General features: G+C 41.3%; 1 protein-coding gene across 2 annotated transcripts in view; it reads left to right on the forward strand.

The window, feature by feature from the left end:
* The window catches only part of ENOX1 (ecto-NOX disulfide-thiol exchanger 1), a 194,554-nt gene that overhangs the window by 68,002 nt on the left and 102,477 nt on the right, over positions 1-24,075 (forward strand). For both annotated transcript variants that reach the window (XM_077811882.1, XM_077811890.1), the window contains exons 4-5: positions 1,792-2,025; positions 17,965-18,177. In XM_077811882.1, the coding sequence (XP_077668008.1) occupies positions 1,792-2,025; positions 17,965-18,177 (447 nt within the window). The remainder of the gene's footprint in view (positions 1-1,791; positions 2,026-17,964; positions 18,178-24,075) is intronic.

Consider the following 24,075-nt stretch of genomic DNA (forward strand, 5'->3'; position numbering starts at 1 on the left):
GCCACCACAGGAGCAGTGTGGCCCAGTTTACCAGTTTTACCCGAATTCACCACATCTGTAGAATGCACAGCACTTGTGAGCACTTATAATAAAATGAAAGTTTTATTTAAGAAAGAATACAGGTTCCACTAGAAACGAGAGAGGGTGATGGAAACAATACAAAACAAAATCATAAAATGTGAATAGGGCCTACCCTTATTAATACTTACCTTGCTATCTAATACAGTAGATTTTCTCCCCAAAGTTGAGTCTGCTGCAGAGCTGGTTGGCTTCACAGGAACCATGGTCCAATCTTTCATGAAACAGCCCTGCTCAACAAGATGTCTCTGCACACTCCCCATGTTGGGATGGGATATACCAAAATAGGCTTTTGTCTTTATTCACAGATAGGGTGATACCCTGTATATTGCAATGTTCCTTTTTACCTTCAAGTTGTCTTTGATGGTTTTCCATGGACTTTTGAGATGGGGCGAGGGTAGACACTTGAACAATACATTACATAATTAGCCAGCCAGGGAGAGGTGACAACGCCCCAGCCACCTTGAATGGGCCATTACCAGGACATAAGCTCCCCTGGTGACTCACTTTCACTCCAAGACCATAAGGGCATAATTTTTAGTAAAGTCATATTATTCCATAAATATTACCCATACACACATCTCTCACAATGATCACAAATATTGATAAGTTACAAGCTTTCAGTAGAGACCTCCTATGCAATCCTTCATATATAGATAACATGAAAGTGATGTGTTGGGGTAGTGAGTTTGTCAGGTCTGAGACAGGAGCTGCTTTATAAAGAACAGTGAACCCTTTGCCCATTGTCACCAATAGGCATCTGTACAGTATCCCAAGGATTCTTAGCAAAATAGGACCTATCCTAACAGCTCAGCTTGTGCTGTTGTGCAGTATTGTCCCAGCGGATTAACTTTTCTTCATTTAGCACCCAGAGGTTCCAATGAAAATCAGGGCCCCATTGTGCATGGCCACTATATTAAAGAGCTTACAATCTGTTAGTTTTAGCAGGTGCAGCGTTGACCCATCTATGACTACAGAAGACGTTACTGAAGGGACATAACAAGCACCTTTTATACATTGTCTACAACAAGATTGCTTCTTCTGATAAACCAGTGTACTTTATTACAATCATTTTCAGACAGAATATGGAGAATAAATGCAGTTCTTAGACTGAATTTGATCTATTTATATCTGCTCCCATGCTGTTAGCATATTGTGTTTGTGACTATGAAAGGTCAAACCTGAGGTCCAGCTTCAATGCAAAGTGTGATGCATTATCCCTGGGGCTGGCAATTTCTATAACATGATTTGCTCATTTATCTCTGGCAGGGATTTTCAAGGATTTCAATCTTTTGTCCAAATCTTCTGAACCAGAACTAAGCCTGATCCAAACACTCCCAGGGTTAGGTGGGGTTCATAATCCAAACCCAGTCTAGCTGCACAGTTTTGCAAATGACCTCTTTGCTTATAAAGGTTTGGAACCTCAAACTGGAACACTCCAAAGTTTGAGGGGGTTCTAAACCTGGATCCAAATTTTGCTGGGTGAGTCTATCCCATCAGCTCAGCTACTGTGGTGATGTATGCTTTAGAAATATAGAGGGCTGGACGTGTAGGTGGATGTATATGTAAATGACAATGAAAAGTTTGATATGAGATGGGAGTTAGGAGATCAAGGTGGCGAGGGAAAAGCAAATAAACTTTTGATTTTTTTTCCTCACTGCCTAAAAAGTATAATTAAATAAAAACTGCAACAGTTCTGCTTGTTGCTTTCAGGTTACCGCATGAGATTAGGATCTAGCACAGACAAAAAGGATTCAGGTCGCCTTCATGTTGATTTTGCTCAGGCAAGAGATGACTTTTATGAATGGGAATGCAAACAAAGAATGCTGGCCAGAGAAGAACGCCATAGGCGCAAAATGGAAGAAGACAGACTACGACCTCCCTCTCCTCCGGCAATAATGCATTATTCTGAACATGAAGCTACTTTGCTGGCTGAAAAATTGAAAGGTAATGGACTTTTTTCCCCACTGTATTATATTCTAAGAGCAGAAGCCACCCAGATGTAAGAACACTGATAAAGCCAATCCCATCATAATAGTGCTGCTGATTTCTCTCTCATATACTCTTTTATTTGCCCTCTTTCTTCATCCCTCTGCTGCTGGTGTTGCCACCATTATAATATGCACATACCTTTCAGTGTGTGTCCCTCTGCCATTTTTATTTTAACAATTTAATTTAAAAATTCAGAAGTCTTTTGAATGTTTTTTTCCTGCTTTTCTCATCAAGGTATATAGTACATGAGCAGGGAATCCAACCTAAACATATGAGATCCACCTTGGATAAGGGGAGTCTTTCATGTGATGTAATTATCCATCTTGGAGGAGACACTCAATGTCAAAATCTCTTACGTACATTGTTCACATGTAGGGACCAACTCTACAGCCCTTACTCATGTTGAGTAGTACTGGGCTTACACTGAACTCAACTACCGAACTACTTACCTGAGTATACTGGTCAGTGTAAGTTCTTAGACTGCTCTCATCACTGCGTGCCTGTCAGTAGTTAATTAAGTGCTGTGACTAATATCTGTCACATGTAGTTCATTCTTACATCTTCTCCCCAGGGGAAGAATAGTGTGTGCTGTGTAGTTGTTGGGTTTTTATTTTTGTAGGGTTTTTTGTTTGTTTGTGTGTATATATATATACACACACATACATACATACACACCTGTGCTGAATAAGTACTAGTCAAGGTCAGACTTGAAGATTTGGACCCATAATAATTAGTTAACATGTGAATCATCTTAAAGATATAAACATTTAAAAGCAAATGGCTCCTCTCGGTTTCTTTTCCATTAGGCTTCTAGCAACTGTGCTTGGCATTCTTTCCCCAGAGCAGAGGCCAAACATGTTACCTCCGCAGTATGCCAGCTCACAAGAAAATATGATTCTTGCCACTGTCTTCTTCCATTGTAACTATTCAGATTAGACTTGGAATATCTTGCTGTCAACACACTGGCATACTGTGCTAACTATGAAACACACATTTGGAAAGCAGGATAAGAATAGCACACCGTGTGCTCCTGCATCTTTGGAGAGTGTAGCAAAGATGCACCCTACTGTCTCTGGGAGCATAGTGCTAGTCACAAAGATCTGTATCACAGGTGGAGCATGGATACAAATCTAATTCAAGTCTAGAATTAAGTGCAGATAGCTAGGAAATCAGAATGGTAGGCAGCATGATTAAAAATCACACAAAACAAAGTCAGGCAGTGTAAATGGTAAGATTCCAACAGCATTGTTAAGCATGACAACCTATTGGCTAGATGGTGTGTGGCCTGCACAAGTGTGGGTGGGGGAGGAGGAGAGCTCTCAAGCCTCTCCTCCTTCCATGTCCCTGCAGGTGCTCTCCTCTGCTGAACAAGTAGTGAACTGCACCACCTGAAGTAAACACACAGAGTTGGGTTTCATCACTATACTGAAGATATTGACATCCATGCTCACTACTAATCCTTCCCAAGGACTCAGACACCGTACACAAGAGGGCAGAGGAACAGAATGCTGTGGTACCCCACATGAGAGAGAGCCCCTGGGACAAATACATTGGCTAGTACTACCCTGTGAGGAATGGAGCAACACAAGAGAAACATCTATCCCTGCTAGAGACCATGGAAGCACCACCAGAGCCTCACAATCTATGTATGGTATTGAAGGCAGCTGGCAGAACTAAAATCAGCCTGGTTGCTTGATCTTCATCCAGATCCAAAAGCTGAGCTAGACGAACATAACTACTGCAGTTTCTGTATGGTATCCAGGCTGGAATCAAGGTTAACTGGGACCAAAGAAAAAGGCTTGGGACGTTACCAAATTTGCTTTGCCACAATGGTCTTAACAATTTTTCCCCTGAAAGGGAAGCTCAGAATGAGTCTGTTGTTAGGGAAGATTGTCCTGCTTGAAAGATGGACTGTTGAGCAGAGATCTCACAATTGCTTTCGTAAGGACAGCTGTTACCCTGCCCTCCCAAAGCAAGGCACTGACACCATCAATAATGAACCCAGTGCTTCTACACTAACCTTTATCACACAAGGGTTACAACTGCTGCATCAGCTCCAGAGCCTCACTGAACAATACTGGCTAAAATTCAAGCAAAGAAATGTAACATCTGCCCCCCCACCCCTCAGATACTGCTCTGCAACCACAAAGGCAGACAGTTTGGTCTGGATCCAAGCATTTTTCTGTCAAAGTACCCATGGAAATTCCTGACAAGAAAAATCTGACTTGATAACTAAGTGGAGACAACCTGGATTCACCAGGCCTTCCACAGACCAAGCTCGTTTTGCTGCTTAGGTATTTGTAGATTCTATGATGGAGGTAACAAAAATCTTTGCTCGTCTTATGCACAACCACAGCATAAGACATCAACAAATCATTGTACTCTGCCAGACTTGACATAAAAACTCTGCCTCCAGTATTCCAAACATCTTCCCACTTGTTTCACGAGTTGCAGTTTTTCTGGTGTACCAGTGACCGCTGAGGAAGAAGTCTGGTAAGAGTTTTATAGAAGTTACTGCGTGATTGGCTGAAGACAAACGTTCATTGTAAAATCTTGTCAGGCAAGGTGATAGAGTAGGCTGTTTGGCTAAATAGTATTCTGTCTCTGTGCCATCTTGAAGTACATTAGTTCCATTAGCCTCTGAACCTGGACTGTTAAACAGATCAGAAGGGGCAATGGTCAGTCTATGACAAGGGTGCCACTTCCACATACACCCCAGTCTCAAAGTCCTGCTTGAACACAAGGTCCAGAAGTTGGCCAGATGCAAGAGTTATCAGAAATTAACTAGGATACTCCCCTGGTAAAGTGGATCTTAGTGGGGTAGACCTTGATCCAGCAGTGGACTGGAAATGCATGATTAAAGAAAAACAAAGAGAATTCCCCTATGACATCTTGACCTAACCCAAAAGAATTATCTGCATGGACATCAATCAGCATCAGTGACTCTTTCACTACCAGGAGTCACAGTCAGCTCAATCAGAGACCATCATGGTTGGTGGAGCAATAGGGTTTTTTGTACAAATCCCCTCTTAATCCCAACCTGGAACTCACATGCAAAAAAGAGACAGTCAACTGGAACTAGTTTTGGAATGATAGACCACCTACATTTGAGGCCAGATGCAAATATGATGGCAATGCTACTTCCTGATTCTCTTTTTTTATGCTGAACTGAATACCCAGTTGGAGACAACTGTGCCAGCACAGGCTTTGTAGTATCATCCAAACAGGTTTCAGACAGAGGCCTCATCCTTTATTCAGTCATGGTTGTTTGGAACTTTGTTAGCCATATAGACAATGTATATGATCTTGCAGTATGAACTGACAAGCCTGATCCCAATCATCTGATGCCCACATTCCTGAGAGAAAACTGCAGGCAAAACCAGTGGAACAAAATTGCACCTTTCAACCTATGCTCATTATGCTAAAACTTGGTAATATCATGCCTTCTCTTCCTCTGCCAACCACAAAAAAAGGCTCAGCGATCTAAAGGACTCAACTCTTTTTAAGCAGCCTCTTCCCCTCGTGAGACCTCTGTACCCGTAGCACATAGTCATTCACCACACTTAGCCATCCTAAGGAATATGAGTAGAATTCTTTTTAATGGATCTAATATTTTAAAAAATGAAAATATACATAAAAATGTTTTTTTCTCTTTCTTTCTGTGCTCCCTTTTTCTAGGCCTGAGACTAGAGATTATAATTTTGCAATGGCAAGTATGTTCTCATAAACACACATTACTGCTGCTCATGTTAAGGGTCTAGCCTGCAATGGGAGGAGCAACCTCATCTCCTGCTGTGCAAAACATTTAAAACATCGGAATTGCCATATGGAACAGACCAATGGTCCATCTCATCTACTGTCCTGTTTCTGACAGTGGCCAATGCCAGATGCTCTGAGAAAAAGCATAAAACCTCATAATGCACAAAATGGTATATTACTGTACCATGAGGGGATATTTCTTCCTGACCCCAGCTTGTGATCAGTTTATGCTCTGGAACATGAGAATTTATATTCCTTTTACTTCTTAACATAACTAGTGTAACTGAAAAATCCATTTTTCTCCTATAAAACAGCTTTCTGTTGCAATGCTACTTGCCAGGCATGCAGGGTATTCAAAATATTTGTTTGCTACATTTTCAATAGAGGCCAGAATTGCCATTTAAGAGACCAGTATGTGAAAAGGTCTTCCAAGAAATGCTCAAGGTGCCCTTCAGAATATGACTGGGAAGTTCTCTTTGACTCCCTTGTTTTTGTTTATCAAGAAGAGAGAATTTGAGCTGTTTTCAAATACAACTGCTAGTTTCACCAGCACTGTTTCACCACTTTAAGATTTAAACTGCCTTCATTGAAAGATATGGCAATTCCGATGAAAGCTTGCCCTATCTTGCCCTAGTGCTATGAAGAGATTTCAAAGACTGCTGCTGTAATCAATTCTTTTTTGCTTGTATGGGTCTTTGTTGAAAATCAGGGCCTCTCTGCCTTGCCATAAGAAGTTCAAAACGGCTGCAAACACTTTGCCATTACCATTATGCACTCTTTCAAAGACAATATCCAGATTTGTAGTCTAGTCCTGTCACTACTAAATTTTTGTCCTCTGGTTTATCTGCTCCTATAGCATCTAAAACAGTAAACTGTTCCATGTTCAAAGATACATGGTCGGATTGTTCTCCGCACTACCCTCCCCTTCACATGACTCTAACGGTGCAAAAGGGCCATAAGATCAGTGTAATTTATTCCCACTTCAAAATCCCTTTACACTGCCACAGCAATGTTAAGAGGCGCTACTGCAAATCAAATTCCAGCTTTTAGACTTCAGGCATGGCTTGAGATAGGGCTGCTGAATCTACACTTTGGTTTTCTGTGCTTGCTCCTTCATGGCATCTACTAATGCCAGAGTGATGGACATATCCCACCTTGTGTCCTATTTTGAGGGGCAAAAGTGGTACTACTCTACTCAAACTGTGTCCACAGTTTATAATCCCAAGCTCCTGTCATGTCACTAGAGTTACTGGGTGAGTCTACTAAACTGATAAGCAGTGAAGTAGTTAACAATCCTGATAATAAAAGTGACATCTTTAGGCTGTAGAGTTAGCCTATTTTGATGAAAAGGAGCAGGCACCCATATGGTTCCACAAAAGCAGAGGTATGAGAGGGGACATTGTCTGACCTTCATTTCCAGTCCTATATCAGTTCATGTTTGGAATTAGATCCCTTTGGAATAAACATAAGGGCTAGGAAAAATATTTTTAAAATTCAAGTTTAAATTATGCAGAAACTCATACATCTACCAAGGGAGAGATCCAGTAAAGAGACCACTATGATCCAGCTCAATCAATCACTGTCTCTATTTGCATGCTAGCACAGACAGTGAATAACATTTTTCTTTTAGAGATCCTCAGAGCCCTGAAAATTCCACTCCCCACTTTCTTTTCCCTGCAAAACTTTCCTGCTGGCAATGAAGGCTGGACATTTTTATTTCTGCAGTATGCCTGATGTTAACCAGTACTTGCTTTGATCAGAAGGAATTTCAAAGAGTTTCCTCTCTCTAAGTGCCAATGTTGCCTTCAATTCATCTGTCTATCTGTCTGGTCAGCTTTCACCATGGCGTCTAAGTGTAACATCTAGCATCTGACACGTTGCTAACATCTTGTGGCTGGAAAACCTGGGTCTGAGCTCAGGGGTCAAATTTGCTGCCACAAAACTAAGATTGGTTGCTTACACTTTTCCTGCACTGCTCTACACTGATAGTGGCAGTATACAGAGATACTTCTTGCTCTGGTGACAAGTTCATTTGCATCCTTGGTTTTTTTTTTTTAAAGCATTGATCACAGCCTGAGCCAACATGGATAGAACCCATATATACCACAGTAACAGCCTTTGCTAAGGCATATACTATGTTGGCAATATCTGTCACAAAGAAACAAACTTTAATCTGGTTGTCAGAATCCTGTGTAATGTATGTAGCCCTTTTCCCTGGGGCCAACACATGAGAAGATCTGAGATTTGAACAAGAGTGAAAGCAGGGGCAGGATTACTAGAATGAAATGAGTGTCAAAGTGCTGACATTGATAGACAAGGGGATGAAGAATGTATGCTCATCCATATGTCCGAGGTATGATAAAATATCCAGACCTGAGGTGGTTTGATGAAATTTTCAACCCCCTTTCTGAGGCACACTCACGCATCCTAGGTAGCAGTCCATGTCTTTGCTAAAATGTGGTAACAAGTTGGCATATAGTTAAGGAAATCATGCATTTCTACACTGGACTGTGACTGTAGATCAGAATCTATCATAAGAGGGTATTTGGGATTGTGGTGGGCCTGGTACCACACCACCCCTTTGTGGCAGGGGTGGGATGGGGTGTCAGAACCTCACCACTCACAAGATCACATGCCTGCCTCTCTGTGGGCGGCCGGTTGCGGCCTAATGGCCTCCCTCCACACAATCACCCCTTGGTCAGGGTAGTGCGGCCTAGCATCCAGAGTCCATGTAACTCACCCCCAGCATCAGGGCAGTGTGGCCCAATGGCCAGGGTCCACATAACTAGCTCCTTGCATGGGAACAATGCAGCCTAATGGCCAGAGTTCATACAATCCCCCTCGCAAGCAGAGTAGTGCAGCCTAGCAGCCAGAGTCCATAGGATTCCCACGGTGCGGGGGGAGGGATGGGAGGGGAACCAGGCCCACCCTCTCCACCGGGTCCCAACCCAGGGCCCTGGTAGTGGCAAGTTCCCCTTGCCACCAGCTCAGCGGGTATCCACCTGCAACACACCAAGCATCTGTGTGGCTCTAATGCTGTTTGCCTCTAAAGTTCCCCTGGGTCAGTTCCTACTATAAACGCCAGGTTCTCCACTTTGGGTGGTCCTCCAGTCTGTTCCCTTCCTGTGACATACTCCATCAGGGTGCACCCCGGCTTGGCTGGCCTCTGCATCCTGGTGCGCCAGCTATCCCTCCTCAGGAGCTGGCATTGTGCTTCCTTCCCCAGACTGAACAGCTCTGCAGGCTTTTATACCATGCTACAGTTGGAGCATGCCCAGCAGAGCTTCCGGGGCGTGGCTTCCTCTGCTAGGAAGGAAGGGTTAACCCCTGCGGTACCAGTGCGGGGCCACTCTGCCCTGTCACAGGGATACACTACATATTTTAGCAAGAACAACAGAAAATTATGTCATCAGATAGTGTATTATGAAAATGGCTAGCATAACTACTTGTTTGTTGTACCTCTTTTCCCTGGTCTATATCTTTTAGATTTTGAGATCTCATCACATTATAGGTGCTACTAGAAATAAATAATTAATAATCAATCCTCCCAATCAGATGTATTGTTGCTGCATAAAAAGATATGATGATAGATATTTGGGACCAAATTTTCATGCATGCGTATGACTCTTCATGCAATTTTGTGCCCACAACAATGAAGTCCCAGCTAAAGATAGGCTCAGTATGTTGACCTTCTTTCTTTATTTGGATGCTGCTCTAACAGGTACATTGGAACAAATCATTTTAATCTGTATGCATATGACATTTAGGTTCCAAAGTGGAGCTTTGAACACCATGAGACTCCTAATTCAAGTTCATCTGTACCTAATAGTATCATCTTCACAAAACACTTATAGCAAATAGGCCATTTTGAAATACTGTGTCTGTCTTATTTGCTGCAGGTAGTCAAGCAGTCCGACTGTCTAATGAAGGCATCTCACCAAATCTCAATATCTGCTTTAAAATATTTTATAGAAAGGGAACATAAACATCTGTAAGACATGAACATTATTCTATTATTTACCTCCCTTTTAAATGTAGTGTCTTATTCTGAGCACAGCAAAGGAATCCACCTGCTTTTCCATTTAAAAAAAATATACTTTGCAAAATTCAGAAGCTGCATCTATGCCAGTTACTGCATTATCCCCCTGAAGAGAGAACAGATTGGAAATTTAAATAAATAGATGGCAGTTATAGTAGCATGAACTAACTGGGGACGCATCTACTGCAAGATTCAGGTAACATCAAGCTTGTCAATCTCAGCCTTTGAACATAGTTAGAAATATAAAAAAATATTTAATTGCTTGCAAAATAGGATATTTTACTGAGAAGAAATCCACTCTGTTTTCATTATAATTCCATACTTCAAGCTGGACTTTTAAGCCTTGCAGAAGTGGTGCAGTTAGCCAAAGGGGGAACCTAATGAAGTTTAATGTAGTAGAGACCAAAATTAATGCATCAGAAAGGAAGTCAGTTCCGAGCTCCTTCTAATGAAACTGCAGAGTGTCTAATGTAGTTGCTACTGAAATAATTGTGAGGCATTTTTGCATCCTATTCTTAATTATTATATTCGATACAAAGAATATAATAGGTTTCAGCGTTTTTATATCAAATCTGTTCACTCACCATTCCTGTGTTTATTTCAGAGTTTTTCCCTTCCTTATTCCATATGCCATGGCATCTGTTGTGAGACATGTATCTGGCTAGATTTAGGGGTGACCAGCAGGAGCTGTTGTGAGAGCAATGTTGCCTTTTGATACTGAAATTTAGGGTGCACTCAGCTATCAATGGCTGGGTAACCCAATTCCCTGGATACTCAGTACGCCTAAAATAAAATTACATTTATTATTAAGTGTGTTCTGAGTGTGGTCCTGACTCACATGATCCATATTACATCAAAGGGAATTTAAAAATGTTAATGCAACATAGCTGATTAAATGTACAGCACTGCCAAATTACTCAGTTATAACTGACTAGGAAACTGCAGTTCACGGATCTAAAAGTTTGTAGTACGACTTTGAGAAATAGGGAGGAAACTCAATAATCTCATAATTACATTTTATTGGAAATAATAGCATCAGCAGAACAAGATAATGAATTTCTGTATGTAGCACAGAACACCCACCTATGGAAGGATCCTCTGTGATTTGAATTTGGAAGAGATTGATTAGACAGTTTGGAACGATTACATTTGGGATATCTTTTAGTAAGTATATTTTTAAATTTTTAGTTTCAGCGACAATATGTTATTATGTAAAAAGTTTCCTGGATATAATATACAGTTAAGATTATTCAAGAAAAGCTAAGATGGATGATTAATCATTCTTTAAAGTAACCCTTTGGCACTGAGAATTGGGATTCCCTGATGCCAACTTATTATGCAATGCCATAAGGTTTAAAATGCTCTTAATTCCAAAATGACCAGACAGATGTCTGAAGTATGACACAGTTATATACAGTATATGAGCAGAAAAAAACAAGATTTTAATAAACTTAAGACTTAGGTTTCTAGATCAGTGACGTACATTGTCTGCAGGAGAGGAGCTTAAGATAAGAGGAACATGGGGCATAAATCAGGCACCAAACGCAGTGTATGATGGGAAGTAAATTATTTCTGGTGCGTGGAGGATGAGGATTGAGTCTGTTGATGAATAGGGTTATTAAACCTCTACCCTAGCCTGACTCACCTGCATAAATCATGTATTTTGACTTTCTTTTACATGGGCTCAAACTATTACATTTTAGAAATATAAATTACAGGTAGATAAATGACCAAGATAACATAACACATCAATGGCAAACCAAGCCAATGAACAGGGAGCCCTTCCCCTCCCTTCCCCCTCCGGACCATTTGGCATATTAAGGCAGGTCCCCAGTGCTGTCTAAGTTATTGGCAGGGGCTTTGGCAGCCTCAGAGCAGCCCAGACTCTGGACAACAAGCTGGATGCCATAGCCCCTTTCCCCTGGGTGCAAGTCCAGTGGTGTGCTTGTTAGAGGTGCAGCAAAGATTCTCACCCTAGAATAGAGTACTATAAATAAGGAAATGACAGGAACATTAGAGTGTCTGAAAGCCTCTCTCCAGCATGATCAGAGTATCAGTCTGTCACCATAAAGTGGGTAAGATTATAGGACCTATGGCCCAGATCCTGCCAGTGCTTATTCACAGGCTTAACTTTGCTGAGATGAATGGAGTACTTGTGGCACCTTAGAGACTAACCAATTTATTAGAGCATGAGCTTTCGTGAGCTACAGCTCACTTCATCAGATGCTGAGATGAGTACTCATGAAATTTCAGGTTATGCCGGGGCAAATTCTGCCCACAGCTACAACAGTGTAAACTGGAGAAACTCTATTTACTGAAAGTAGGATTTTTTTTTAATTTATGTCTCTGCAATGGTTCTTAGAGTACCCAGCACCGTGAGTCACCTTGTTATCCGCCTGCCTCCAGCAAGAGGAAGCCTTTCTTGTGGTAGCTGGGCGTCAGCTCCCTGGCACCACTAGCTCTTCAGCCACTCAAACACTCTCCTCTAGGCTTATGTCAGCCTTTCCTTCGCCATGTACATTAATAATAGGTTCACTCTAGTCCCTGAATCCCTTGGAATCATTTCCCCTGTAATATCTAGCTCCTAATACTGGCCACTCACAGAAATTCGAGATCCTCTTCACCCAAAGGTGAAGCATACCCCAATTTACCAGTTTTACCTGAAACCACTGCTCCTGTAAACCATACAGCTCTTGTGAGCACTTACAATAAAACAAAAGAAAGTTTATTTAAGAAATAATGAAGATTTAACTAGACACAAGAAAGAGTGGTGGAAACAAGTGGTTCCAATACACAACAAAATCATAAAACATGAACCTGAGCCTACACTTATCAATAATTATGTTTCCTAGCTAATGAAGTAGACTGTCCCCCAAAGTTCAGTCTGTTGCAGAGGTGACTATTTTTCAAGAGCCAGGATCCAAATATTCGTGAAAGCACGCCGGGGGGTTTTCTCAGTGAATGGATCCAGAGTGCCTTTCCTTACATTCTGTTATATTGAAAATAGCCCTTTGTTTCTATTCACAGGCAGTACAAACCCCTGTGTTCTTATAGAGTTTCTCTTCTACCTTTAAGCGGTTTCAATTGTCCTTGTCTCTGATGGCTTTCCATTGACTGTTCTGGAATGTGTCAAGGGAGACAATTGACTTTTGCATTACCTCACCAACTGACTAATGAGGGGTGTCAACTCCCTTTTGCTTAAATAGTTAATCATCAAGTAAAGTTACATCCTGGTGACTAATTTCTATTCCAAGTCTATAAAGCATACTTTAATACGTTATTCTGTAGATATTGTTCATGTTTACAGCTCACAATGATTATGAGTCTTGACAAAGTTATGAGCTTTCTTAGATACATTACATGTTACTCTTATGGATAAATATCCTGTAAGACATGTTTGATGTAGTGAGTTTGTCAAGTCTGAGGAGAGAGCTGTTTGCAAAGAATGGGGGCGCACTGCCAATGGATGTCTGTATCACAGCTTCTCATGTTCTATTTTGAGGCAACCCCAGCAGTAGCTGGTGAAAGTTTATGGGATGTTTAGAGCTGATCAAAAACAAGAAGAAAGATTTAAAAATGTTCATCAACAATTGTTTCTCATTTTTCATATAAATATTGCTATGGAAATTTTCAGTCAGCTCTGGGAATCATTTTCTTTTCTTTATTTTTCCTATCATCTCGCTTTTGAGCTAGGATGTAAGTGCCAACTATTTTCACCTGACATACAAAGAATTTTAAAATATCTTATCTCTGGAGACCTGAATGAGTGTGTCCAGAAAAAGACACCTAAACATTTCTAGCAATTGACACCAGGCTAGCTGTCATCAGAAGACTGATAACATTTAAAAGATACACATCACTACTTTCAATACAACTGAAAGCCTGTGCATAAGTACCTTATAGGTTTGTATAATTGATGTACTGTCATCAGAGGCATAATTTGTCTAAATGCACTTTAACTTTGGAGACCACATTTAAGTGCAAGAAAATACTTCAATATATGGTACATTTTAATGGAACGATTATATAAAGAAACATACCTAAGAGCACGTATTTAAACAGTGCTCCGTATTTTTGTTGCTGTACCTCTGAGGTAATACTTGTGAACAGAATTAGTTTCTGTCTAAACGAATGACTTTAAAAAGACTGCAATCCAAACCCTGTTTAAATTAGATTTTCTTGTTTTTGTTTTCTCTGGTGGAGAAAACTTTCTACTAAATAAGAATTTACATCAGGTATTGAAAGGTGGTTCTCCAAGTGAACTGGGAATTGCTCAGAAAGAGTTACACTGTGTTCTGGATGAAGAAAATTAATTAAATTAGAGTTGCAATTTGTCAGTAACTGGGTAGTGGAATCATGGATTTGAAAAGTTAGGAATGTAGATGAAATTAGGAATTTTTGGATCTGTAGAGAAAACCTGTTATTAACTAATGTAGTTCTGCTGTGAATTTACTACCCTCTAACGTTTATTAAATTATTAGAAAAATATATCTCCTAATTATGCAACTAGTAAAGTTTCTGATGTTTAATACTGAACATATTTTATTACATAACATATTTTCTGTTTGTGAAGAACCATCAATTTGCAGGCCCCTACAGCTCATTGAGATTGGGGTGTGTTAAAACAGGTTTTCAGTAAATATACGGGTGAGGGAGCAGGGCAGTTAATGGATTGAAGCTGTTTCACAAAAAAAGGGTACATTTATGAACAACTTCTGTGGCCCCCAGCTGTGCTTAATAAAAACAAAAGAGGGGTGTTTTCATTTATTGTAGGCTCAAGAGCAAAATGGCGTGCACTGGCATGCTGCGCAGAGATTAAAGTAAGAGCAAATGGGAAAATAGTTCTGCAAAACTGCTTTTTAAAAAGTGCATCTCAACTAAATATTTTTGTTCAATTCTGCTGACTGCTTATTCAGAAGCCATACTTGGGTTAGGCAGCTTCTGTGCACCATTTTTCTTAATTTTTCTGTCTGTATTCTTAACCTAACTAGGATAAGATAATTTATTGTAAATGCTATTTTAATATAGGGTCTCACCTGAATGCTAAATTATGAGGGGTAAGATCTGCTGATATCTACAAGGAAAAAAGAGAAGAATCTATTCAATTACATATACCTTATGTTCAACGTCAGCTGAATTTCCAGAGTTAACAAGCTAGTATTGTCCACAAAATCATCTAGCTTCATGATATTCCTTTATTGTGTAATTGGATTTTAAGACTATGCATGTAAACATTTACAGAAATGATTGCAGGCTATTCTCTATTGACTATATTGTAATTTCAATAAACACTCTGCTGTAGGGGCGAAATCGTTGTTCCGTTGAAGTCACTGGCAAAACTCCCATTGATTTCAATAGGATAAGGATTTCATCCTAGCTCAGAGGTCCTCAACGCAGTGGTTTCTGAGCTGAACTGAAGCTATCTCAGAATTTTATGAAGAGCTCTTTTAAGGTCTACATGTCTGGTGAGCTTCACTCATGAGAGTGAACTAAGTGCTGGCAGGTACATGTATGTGTATCACAGGTAGAACTGGTAGGTGGCCCCTGCAGGCAAAATTGGGACAGAGAAAGAGGAGACCACCATTTCTTTTCTTCTCAATAGCCACAAAATAAGTGAAAGAGAATGAGTGTATGGTCCTGTGTGGACGCAAAGTCACAACATACAAACAACACAATGCAAATATCAAACATTGTGATGCTTTTATTTTGTGGATTTCTGGGAGTCTCTCAAATGCAAAAAGAAAAGGAGTAATTGTGGCACCTTAGAGACTAACCAATTTATTTGAGCATGAGCTTTCGTGAGCTACAGCTCACTTCATCGGATGCATACCGTGGAAACTGCAGCAGACTTTATATATACACAGAGAATATGAAACAATACCTCCTCCCACCCCACTGTCCTGCTGGTAATAGCTTATCTAAAGTGATCATCAGGTTAGGCCATTTCCAGCACAAATCCAGGTTTTCTCACCCTCCACCCCCCCACACAAATTCACTCTCCTGCAGGTGATAGCCCATCCAAAGTGACAACTCTTTACACAATGTGCATGATAATCAAGTTGGGCCATTTCCTGCACAAATCCAGGTTCTCTCACTCCCTCACCCCCCTCCAAAAACCCACCCCCATACACACACAAACTCACTCTCCTGCTCGTAATAGCTCATCCAAACTGACCACTCTCCAAGTTTAAATCCAAGTTAAACCAGAACATCTGGGGGGGGGGGGTAGGAAAAAACAAGAGGAAATAGGCTACCTTGCATAATGACTTAGCCACTCCCAGTCTCTATTTAAGCCTAAATTAATAGTATCCAATTTGCAAATGAATTCCAATTCAGCAGCAAAAAGTCTATCCAGCTGGTAGAGGTTGAATCCAGCTGTTGTAGGTGACAGCATGGTTCAGTGAATGGGGGGCTGAACTAAGAGTCTAGAGACCTGGGGTCTATTTCTAAATCTGCCACGACCCGCTGCATGACTGCAGGCAACTCACTGTACCTCTCTGGATCTTAGGTCCCTATATTCTTTGTATCGTGATTTGTGATCTAGAATAAATAGTCCTGTATAACATATAATTATTATTACTTATTTTATTATTTCTTACAGATAGATTGTGTTACCTTACAAAACAATTTTAAAAAATTGCCAGATCTCTCCATGTCATTGGCTGGTTTTAATATTTTCACGTATTCATTTCAAATGGCATTGGGCAAAATGTCTGCTTCCTTCCACCCAGAACAGTAGATATTTATGCAGCAGGGGAGACATACTAATAATTTAAAATATATGAAGAAGTAAACACCAAGCATCAGGATGAATTATTCAGTAAATGGACAAAATCAGAAAAAAAAAATGCATGTAGGCTGAATTGTAAGGAAGTTTTATTTCACAGTTTACTGGACTTCACTATAAGACTCTCTTGAGGAAGAGGTGGAAGAATCATCCCAGGAGATCTTCATTAAAAAAAGTATTAGATGAAGTACTAGAAAATATACTGTAGGATGAAATTTTGCACTGGAAGGATTAGCGAGCAAGATGGCCTAGTAGATATTTTCCAACTCTAATTTGCATCCCAATTCTTCTGCTTTTACTGGTGGTGAGTAGCACTCTTGCTAGTCTCCTTGAAGCCACTGAGAAGCCTTGCATTACTCATTTTAAGTAATGATGACAGATTCAGGCCCTTTATCATTATAATACTTGGGCTGGTCTGGTTTGGTTGTTGATGTTCTATTTTATACAACCTCACAAAAACATAAGAATGACCATACTGGGTCAGACCAATGGTCCATTTACCCCAGTATCCTGTCTTCTGACAGTAGCCAGGGCCAGATGCTTCAAAGGGAATGAAAAGAGTAGGGCCACTATCAAGTGATCCATCCTCTGTCCTCCAGACTCAGCATCTGACAATCAGAGGATCTAAATGTCTAGTGTACTTACAATGCTTCTCCATTCTCTGTTTCTTGATGATCATAAAGTTCAGTCATTATCCAGTAATAGGTGCAAGTAGAGGAACTAAGTGTAGTGGGGGGTCTGTGTCACTGGAAGATTTTGAGTGGATATATTGATCTGCAGATCTAGGCCCTGTGTTTTGACAAGACCCGCAGAATGCAGAATTTTTATTGTAGACAAATGTATTATTTATTTGCCCAGCTTGAGGTCGTTGGGAATATGTACAAATCTTTAAATGCACAATAGTAAAGGCCAATCAATATGGCCACAAAATGTAGGTATTCCCTGATGTAACTGAAACATCACGCTATAGCCTCCCACATTAAATCCCTTCCCGAGTTTAATGCATCTAGCTCCTCACACACACACCCTTCCCATTTCTTTAGTGCATGTGAAAATTAGGCCACTTTTTTTTTCAAGGAAGAGAACTATTATAATCACTAGAAGACAGGTTTTGGATGACAATTTATGGAGCTTCATATGATAGCATCATCTCCCCAGATCTGGTGAAACAATAGACCAAAAAGTGTAACCAAATGTGATACAGTGTAAGCACAACTGATGAGTATTTTAATGTGGCGTAGCACAGAAATTGTATCCTTCCTGGGATATTTATATCTGTAGTTTAAAACCTGTGGTTTGACTGTTCTAGATGACAACAAATTTTCAGAGGCCATCACAGTGCTGCTTACCTGGATCGAGCGAGGTGAGGTGAATCGTCGCTCTGCAAATCAATTCTATTCAATGGTGCAGTCAGCAAATAGTCATGTTCGCCGACTTATGAATGAGAAAGCCACTCATGAGCAAGAAATGGAACAAGCCAAGGAGAGTTTTAAAAATGCCTTAACAGGGATCCTCACTCAATGTAAGTAACTCTTTTTTGTCCAGTGTTGTTGTTGTGATTGTGGTAGTGGTGGTGTGTTTTGTGTGTTCGGGGGTAAGTAGTTATGATAAAGTCACATTCTACTTCATATCCTATTTCATACGCTATAGCAATTTGGAGGAACAAGGACCATTCCTAAGAGCTTATTTCTCAAGGTGAGCAAAGTTTCAGTAGTTTTTCCATTAATAGATTGAGACATACTGTAGGATCCATAATGTTTCAGGAAACTGACCAGACAAAAGTATCCCTAATTTGGAACAGAGAAAGATCATGCTTTACCTGGAGTGCAATGATCTCTTATCTGTGAATTGTAGAGATAAGGAATTCTAGTTATCTTTGATACCTACAGAATAGAGAACAATCAGAGTATACTTTTAGATTGAGGTTAGGTAAAAATAAGTTATAGAAATGAACACCTTTCAGGGGGTTTATAAATAGTGTGTCAAGGCCACCCCCACAGTAAAGGAACTCTCTGCACCGCTCCGTTGATATTCTGCCAGCATTTATTTGGCAGGTAAAGTGTCTAAAATATTTAGTGCTGGTGATTTTTCCCTGTACAGAAATATAATCAATCAACTCACCTTAATGGGGTTCCCTCATAAAACAATAATCAGGATAATTGCCTAGGGCCCTTTAAAACAATTGTGCTTCATTTATGCAGGATTTTAATATGTATAATGCGTCCCCATAATCTTTGTTTTTGATTCATTCCATCTGTACCCAATCCACATGGAAAAAGGCTAGATTCCAATTACCCAAAGTTCCTCAAATAATGGATTTAATTATAGTCACAAAGATGCATCCTGCTTAAGCGTACAAGACAAAAAAAATTAAGAAAATTTTTCAGTCTGAGACCAATATGCTTGTTGCACTTTTGTGTCTTAATTATGTCTTTGGTATTTACATATACATTAACTATATGTATCATAAACACTGTGGGATCATGCTAAAAGATGGAGTTATTATCTGAGGACATGTGTGCAGTGGGTGAGTTTTCAAGATCAGTTAATACCCATGGTAGTTTGGATAGGCAGATCATGTTACATCTCAGTGACTGAGAAATAATATGTGAGGAAAAGGAAAGTGGGCACCGCCACGGCCATGTTGTTCTGGTCACACCAGGTTTCCAAAACTTACATGTACAACAGCTGGTTATAGTATTTAAAAATGTCTTCTTCAGCAGGGTTAAAAATCACCTATTGCCAGCAGTCTGCACCTTAGTTAATTCCATCTAAATAATCCTGTTCATCACCAACTATTGTGGAACATCTGTCACTGGTGACAGATTGAGAGCCTTGTAGTTGCAGGCTATGTCTACACTACAAACTTTGGTCGATGCAAATTACGTCGGCATAAAGCCCCCGCAATTAGTATATCACTTGTGTGCATACATATTTGGTTCCTTGTGTTGGCAGTGCATGTACGCACCAGCAGCGCTTATATCAATGCACAGTGCAGTGCACCATAGCTAGGTATCCCAGTGTGCAAAGGGAAGTTTTGGCTATGCATTGTGGCGCAGAAACGGGTCGTGAGAGCAAGGAGTCAACTTCCCAACGTGCAACTCTCTCCATCCCAAAATATCATCTATATCCCATAATTTCTTTGCCTCTTTTCAAAATCCCCAAAACCCATGCAGCCCTCCTTGCTGTCCACCATCTCTGACAGAAGCATGGAGCCTGCACAGCTCTGCACTATTGTTGTGAGCGTTGCAAGCACAGAACACACAATCCTCTGATAGTTGGAGGACAGATTGCTGAGGGACATAACAAGAACGAGCTCAAGGTTGGTGGTGGTGGAGCAGCTGTAGATGGGGAAGGGTCACTTATGGTCCCGAGAAATGAGCACTGACTGGTGGGATCACGTCGTAATGCAGGCTTGAGATGATGAGCAGTGGCTGCAGAACTTTCAGATGCACAAGGACACATTCCTGGATATGTGTGCCGAGCTTGCCCCAATCCTCTAGCTCAGGGACAACAAAATGAGAGCTTCACTGACAGTGGAGAAGTGAGTCATGATTGCACTGTGGAAACTTGCAAAGCCAGATTGCTGCCAGTCAGCGGGGAATCATTTAGGAAAATTCACTGTGGCAGCTGTCATCAAATGTGCAGGGCCATTAATCGCCTCTTGTTATGCAGGAATGTGACTCTCAGCAATGTGCAGGACATAGTGGCTGGATTTGCAGCAGCATGATTCCTGAACTGCATTGGAGCAATAGTTGCCTTGCCTATCCCTATTTTGGTAGACCACCATGCCACAGCGTGACATCAACAGAAAGGGCTAATTTTATATGGTTATGCAAATATTGGTGGATCACTGGGGAAGCATCACTGTGGGCTGGTCAGGGAAGGTGCATGACAGTGCTGTTCAGAAAGCTACAAGCAGGGACTTTCTTTGCTGACTGGTGGATTACCACTGGTGATGTTGAAACGCCAATAGTGATCCTGGGGGACCCAGCCTACCCCCAGTTCCCGTGAAGCTATATACTGGCCACCTCGGCAGCACCAAGTAGAGATTCAACTAGCAGTTCAGCAGGTGCAGAATGACAGTTGAATGTGCTTTTGATAGATTGAAGGGACATTGACGTTATTTACTCACGAGATTAGATCTCAGTGAGAAAAATATCCCACTGTTATAGCTGTCTGCTGTGTCCTGCATAATATCTGCAAACCAAAGAGAGAAAAAATTTCCACTGGGGTCGAGTGCAGAGGTGGAGCAGCTGTCTGCTGAGTTGGAACAGCCAGATACAAGTGCTATTAAAAGAGCTTAACGCAGAGCTATATGGCTCAGGGAGACTTTGAAGGAGCAGTTTAACAGTGAGCCACAGTAATGCATTGTGGTGTACTGTGCTCTACCTGGCTCTGCTATTTTTGGCCAGTTAGGAACTGTGTGGTGCTTGGTGTACATCTATGAATGTAACACCATCAATGCACCTATTCATTTTGTTTGTTACGGATCCTATGAGTTGTGTCACACAGTACAGTAACCAGTAAGTGGGTGCTCTCAGAACCGCTAGGCATTCTACAGCATATGTTGTGAACTAATAAAGATGAATTATGTTCCAAACAATAGAATTTTATTTGTAACAAAATCAGTGAAAAGAAAAATCCATACAATTTTAAAGTAAATACACTGAAAACTTAATAAATTTTAATAGAACAGAACTTTACAAGGGGAAAGAGTGTTCATGTACATTTTAGCGACATACACCAACTGTGGCTTTCACAGGTCCGTGTAGGTGAAGCTTTGGTGGTCTTTAATCTCCCCGCAGGTGGAGCAGTAGTGGTAGTGCAGCAGCCCCGGATGACACGACGAATGTCTGGGGGGAGGTGTAGGGAAGTGCTGCACTCGAGTTCTCCATGGACTGCAGAGGGTGGCAAGCCCAGGACTGTTGAATCTGTAGGTCCACAAGAGTCTGCAGCATCTGTGTTTGCTGCCTGAGAAGCCTCATTACATCCTGGTGCATCTCCCTCTCCTTTTCCTGCTAGGACTCCTGGGCCTTTCTCCTCTTCACTCTTTCCTTCTCTAGGCTGTTTGCAATGTTCACCTTCCAGGCCCTGGGTTCAGGGTCTGATGCAGCGCTGGCTTGCAGGATTTCATTGAACATGTCATCCCGAGTCCTCTTCTTTCTCCTCCCTGTCCAGCTCAGGCGTTCTAGAGGTGTGGAGGGTGAACCCCTCAAGGTCGCAATGGCAGCAACTGCAGATAACACACAGAGGTACCATTGTCGGTATAGTCACAACAGAAAGCAAAAGATTCAGAACTCCCCTTCCCTTCCTCCCCTAATGTTTTCAACAACACATTCTCAGTGACTCTTTTGCTTGGGATTACTGGTGCACGGCACCACTCACAGCACCAGTCACAGTGAGTATGGCTCCTGAGGGTAACACAGAGAGCGCACAGCTGCTGCTGGCATCCCAAAGCCACCCAGGCCTATATGCTGCTATCCTGTGTACTGCAATGGTGCCTGCCGAAGTGATCACTGACTGGCATGGGAAAGTGCCCTACCGTGGAGGAAGAAATAAGACTTCTGTCCCTAAAAAGCTTTGGGAGAAGATTGCAGAGTGCCTCCATGAAAGTTTCATCGAGATTTCTCAGGAGCAATGAAAAGCAGATAGCAACTCTACCTCTCTTCATTGTATCTTACCACTTCTAGTACAAATAAATCAATAAAAAGTCGTTAGCTGCACCCTGTTAAGTTAGGGGTGTCATCACTGTAGTGAGAAATACATAACTTGCCCTCTTCTAGAAGTGAGAGGAACTGTAGTCTGTTGTCAGGGTAATGTTTGACCTGAAAGGCCACCAGCCTAGAAGTAGTTGTTGAAGTCAGACATGGCTAGCAGAGCCTGGTGATTGGTGATGCGGAATTGTAATCCCACAGAGAAGACCTTTCTCCCCAGGAGGTCCAGTCTCTTGGAACTCTAATCTGATGGGCTAGTCCTTAGGTACTGTGACCTATTTCGTACCACCACAGAGTTTGGAGCAAGGTGGGAGAACAGAAATTTGGCTCCCTTTGCTGGGATGAAATAGCCACTCTTGGCTCTCCTAGGTATGGGGGCACAGAATGCTGGGATGTGCCAGACCAGTCTCACTGGTTCCAATAAAATCTTGTTAACTGGGAGGGCCACCTTACTATATGCTATTGCAGAATCAACCTTACACTGGGGTGATTTTCCTAGGCCCATATACACAGGTTTTGTGGGCACAACACACTACTGAGGTGATGTAAAATGGCCACATCAAGCCTGAGGATCTAGCCCCATGAGCACTGTATTTATTTGTCTAGGAAAAAATATGAATTTACATACATGTTAATTCCATGGTTACTTTTAATTCTTTGAAAGAGAATTAAAAATAAAGTTTTTTTTTATCCACTACTATGAAGCTACATATTTAAAAAAAGAAATGTGCTCCCAGATGCCATACACATTTTCAGTCACTGATCAAGAGCACTAGAGAAGGCTGGGAACTGGAATAAAAATGGCAAACATTTTCCTTTTGATTTATTGTCACAATTCCTTTTTCAGTACAAATTTCTTACCAGCTCTAGTGAAGACTTTTTCAGTGAGTTATAAATAATATTATATTCCTAAACCTTTGGTTATTATTATTAACTATAGTCTAATTATATTGTTGTTGCTAATTAGAACCAACCTTATGCTAGGCACTTTACAGACAAGTATAAAGAGTAGGAGTAGAATTTTCAAAAGTGTCTATGGGTATGTCTACACTGCAATGCAACCCATGCTTTAGCCCGGCTCAAGGCTAATGCCCCCTTGCATCTACATTGCAATTGTGCTAACCCAGAGCTCGGACCCAGGGTCCCAGGACTCTGCAGGGCTGGAGGGTCCAAGCTCAAGTCAAACAGGGAGCCACTGTCCGAGCCCTATTGTTTTGCAGTGTAGCCGCAGCCCCACTTGACTTAGATCCCAAGAATCATCCAGATGTATCCCACAATTCCATGGAACAACTTCCTTAATCCTCTCTATCCCAACAATCTGCAGTCCACTCTATTGAAAATGGAAGCCGCCCCTCCCCTGACTTGGCAAATGGTAGCAGCTCAGGTCAGTGTTAACCCATTCTGTTCTGATCACCAATCGACAAGCACACTATCAGGGAGCCTCCTGGGTTTGTAATGGAGAATGAACCAATCAAGCCTTCTGCAAAGCAAGCTGCTTCCTGGTAACATGCATGGTGGGCAGTAAAGTTTTCCCATGGTGCACCACTTTCCTAAGACTAGAGCAGAAACATTTCGGGTATGTGGGGGCACCAGGAACTCTGGGATATGATTACTTTGACTTGGGTCTGCACCCTGCAGTGTGGAATCAGGGCCGTAGGTTCAGAAAGTTCTTAACCTAGAGTTAAAATACAATGTAGACACTC

The sequence above is a fragment of the Eretmochelys imbricata genome, chromosome 1 (genome assembly GCF_965152235.1).
Source record: "Eretmochelys imbricata isolate rEreImb1 chromosome 1, rEreImb1.hap1, whole genome shotgun sequence".
NCBI lineage: Eukaryota > Metazoa > Chordata > Testudines > Cheloniidae > Eretmochelys > Eretmochelys imbricata.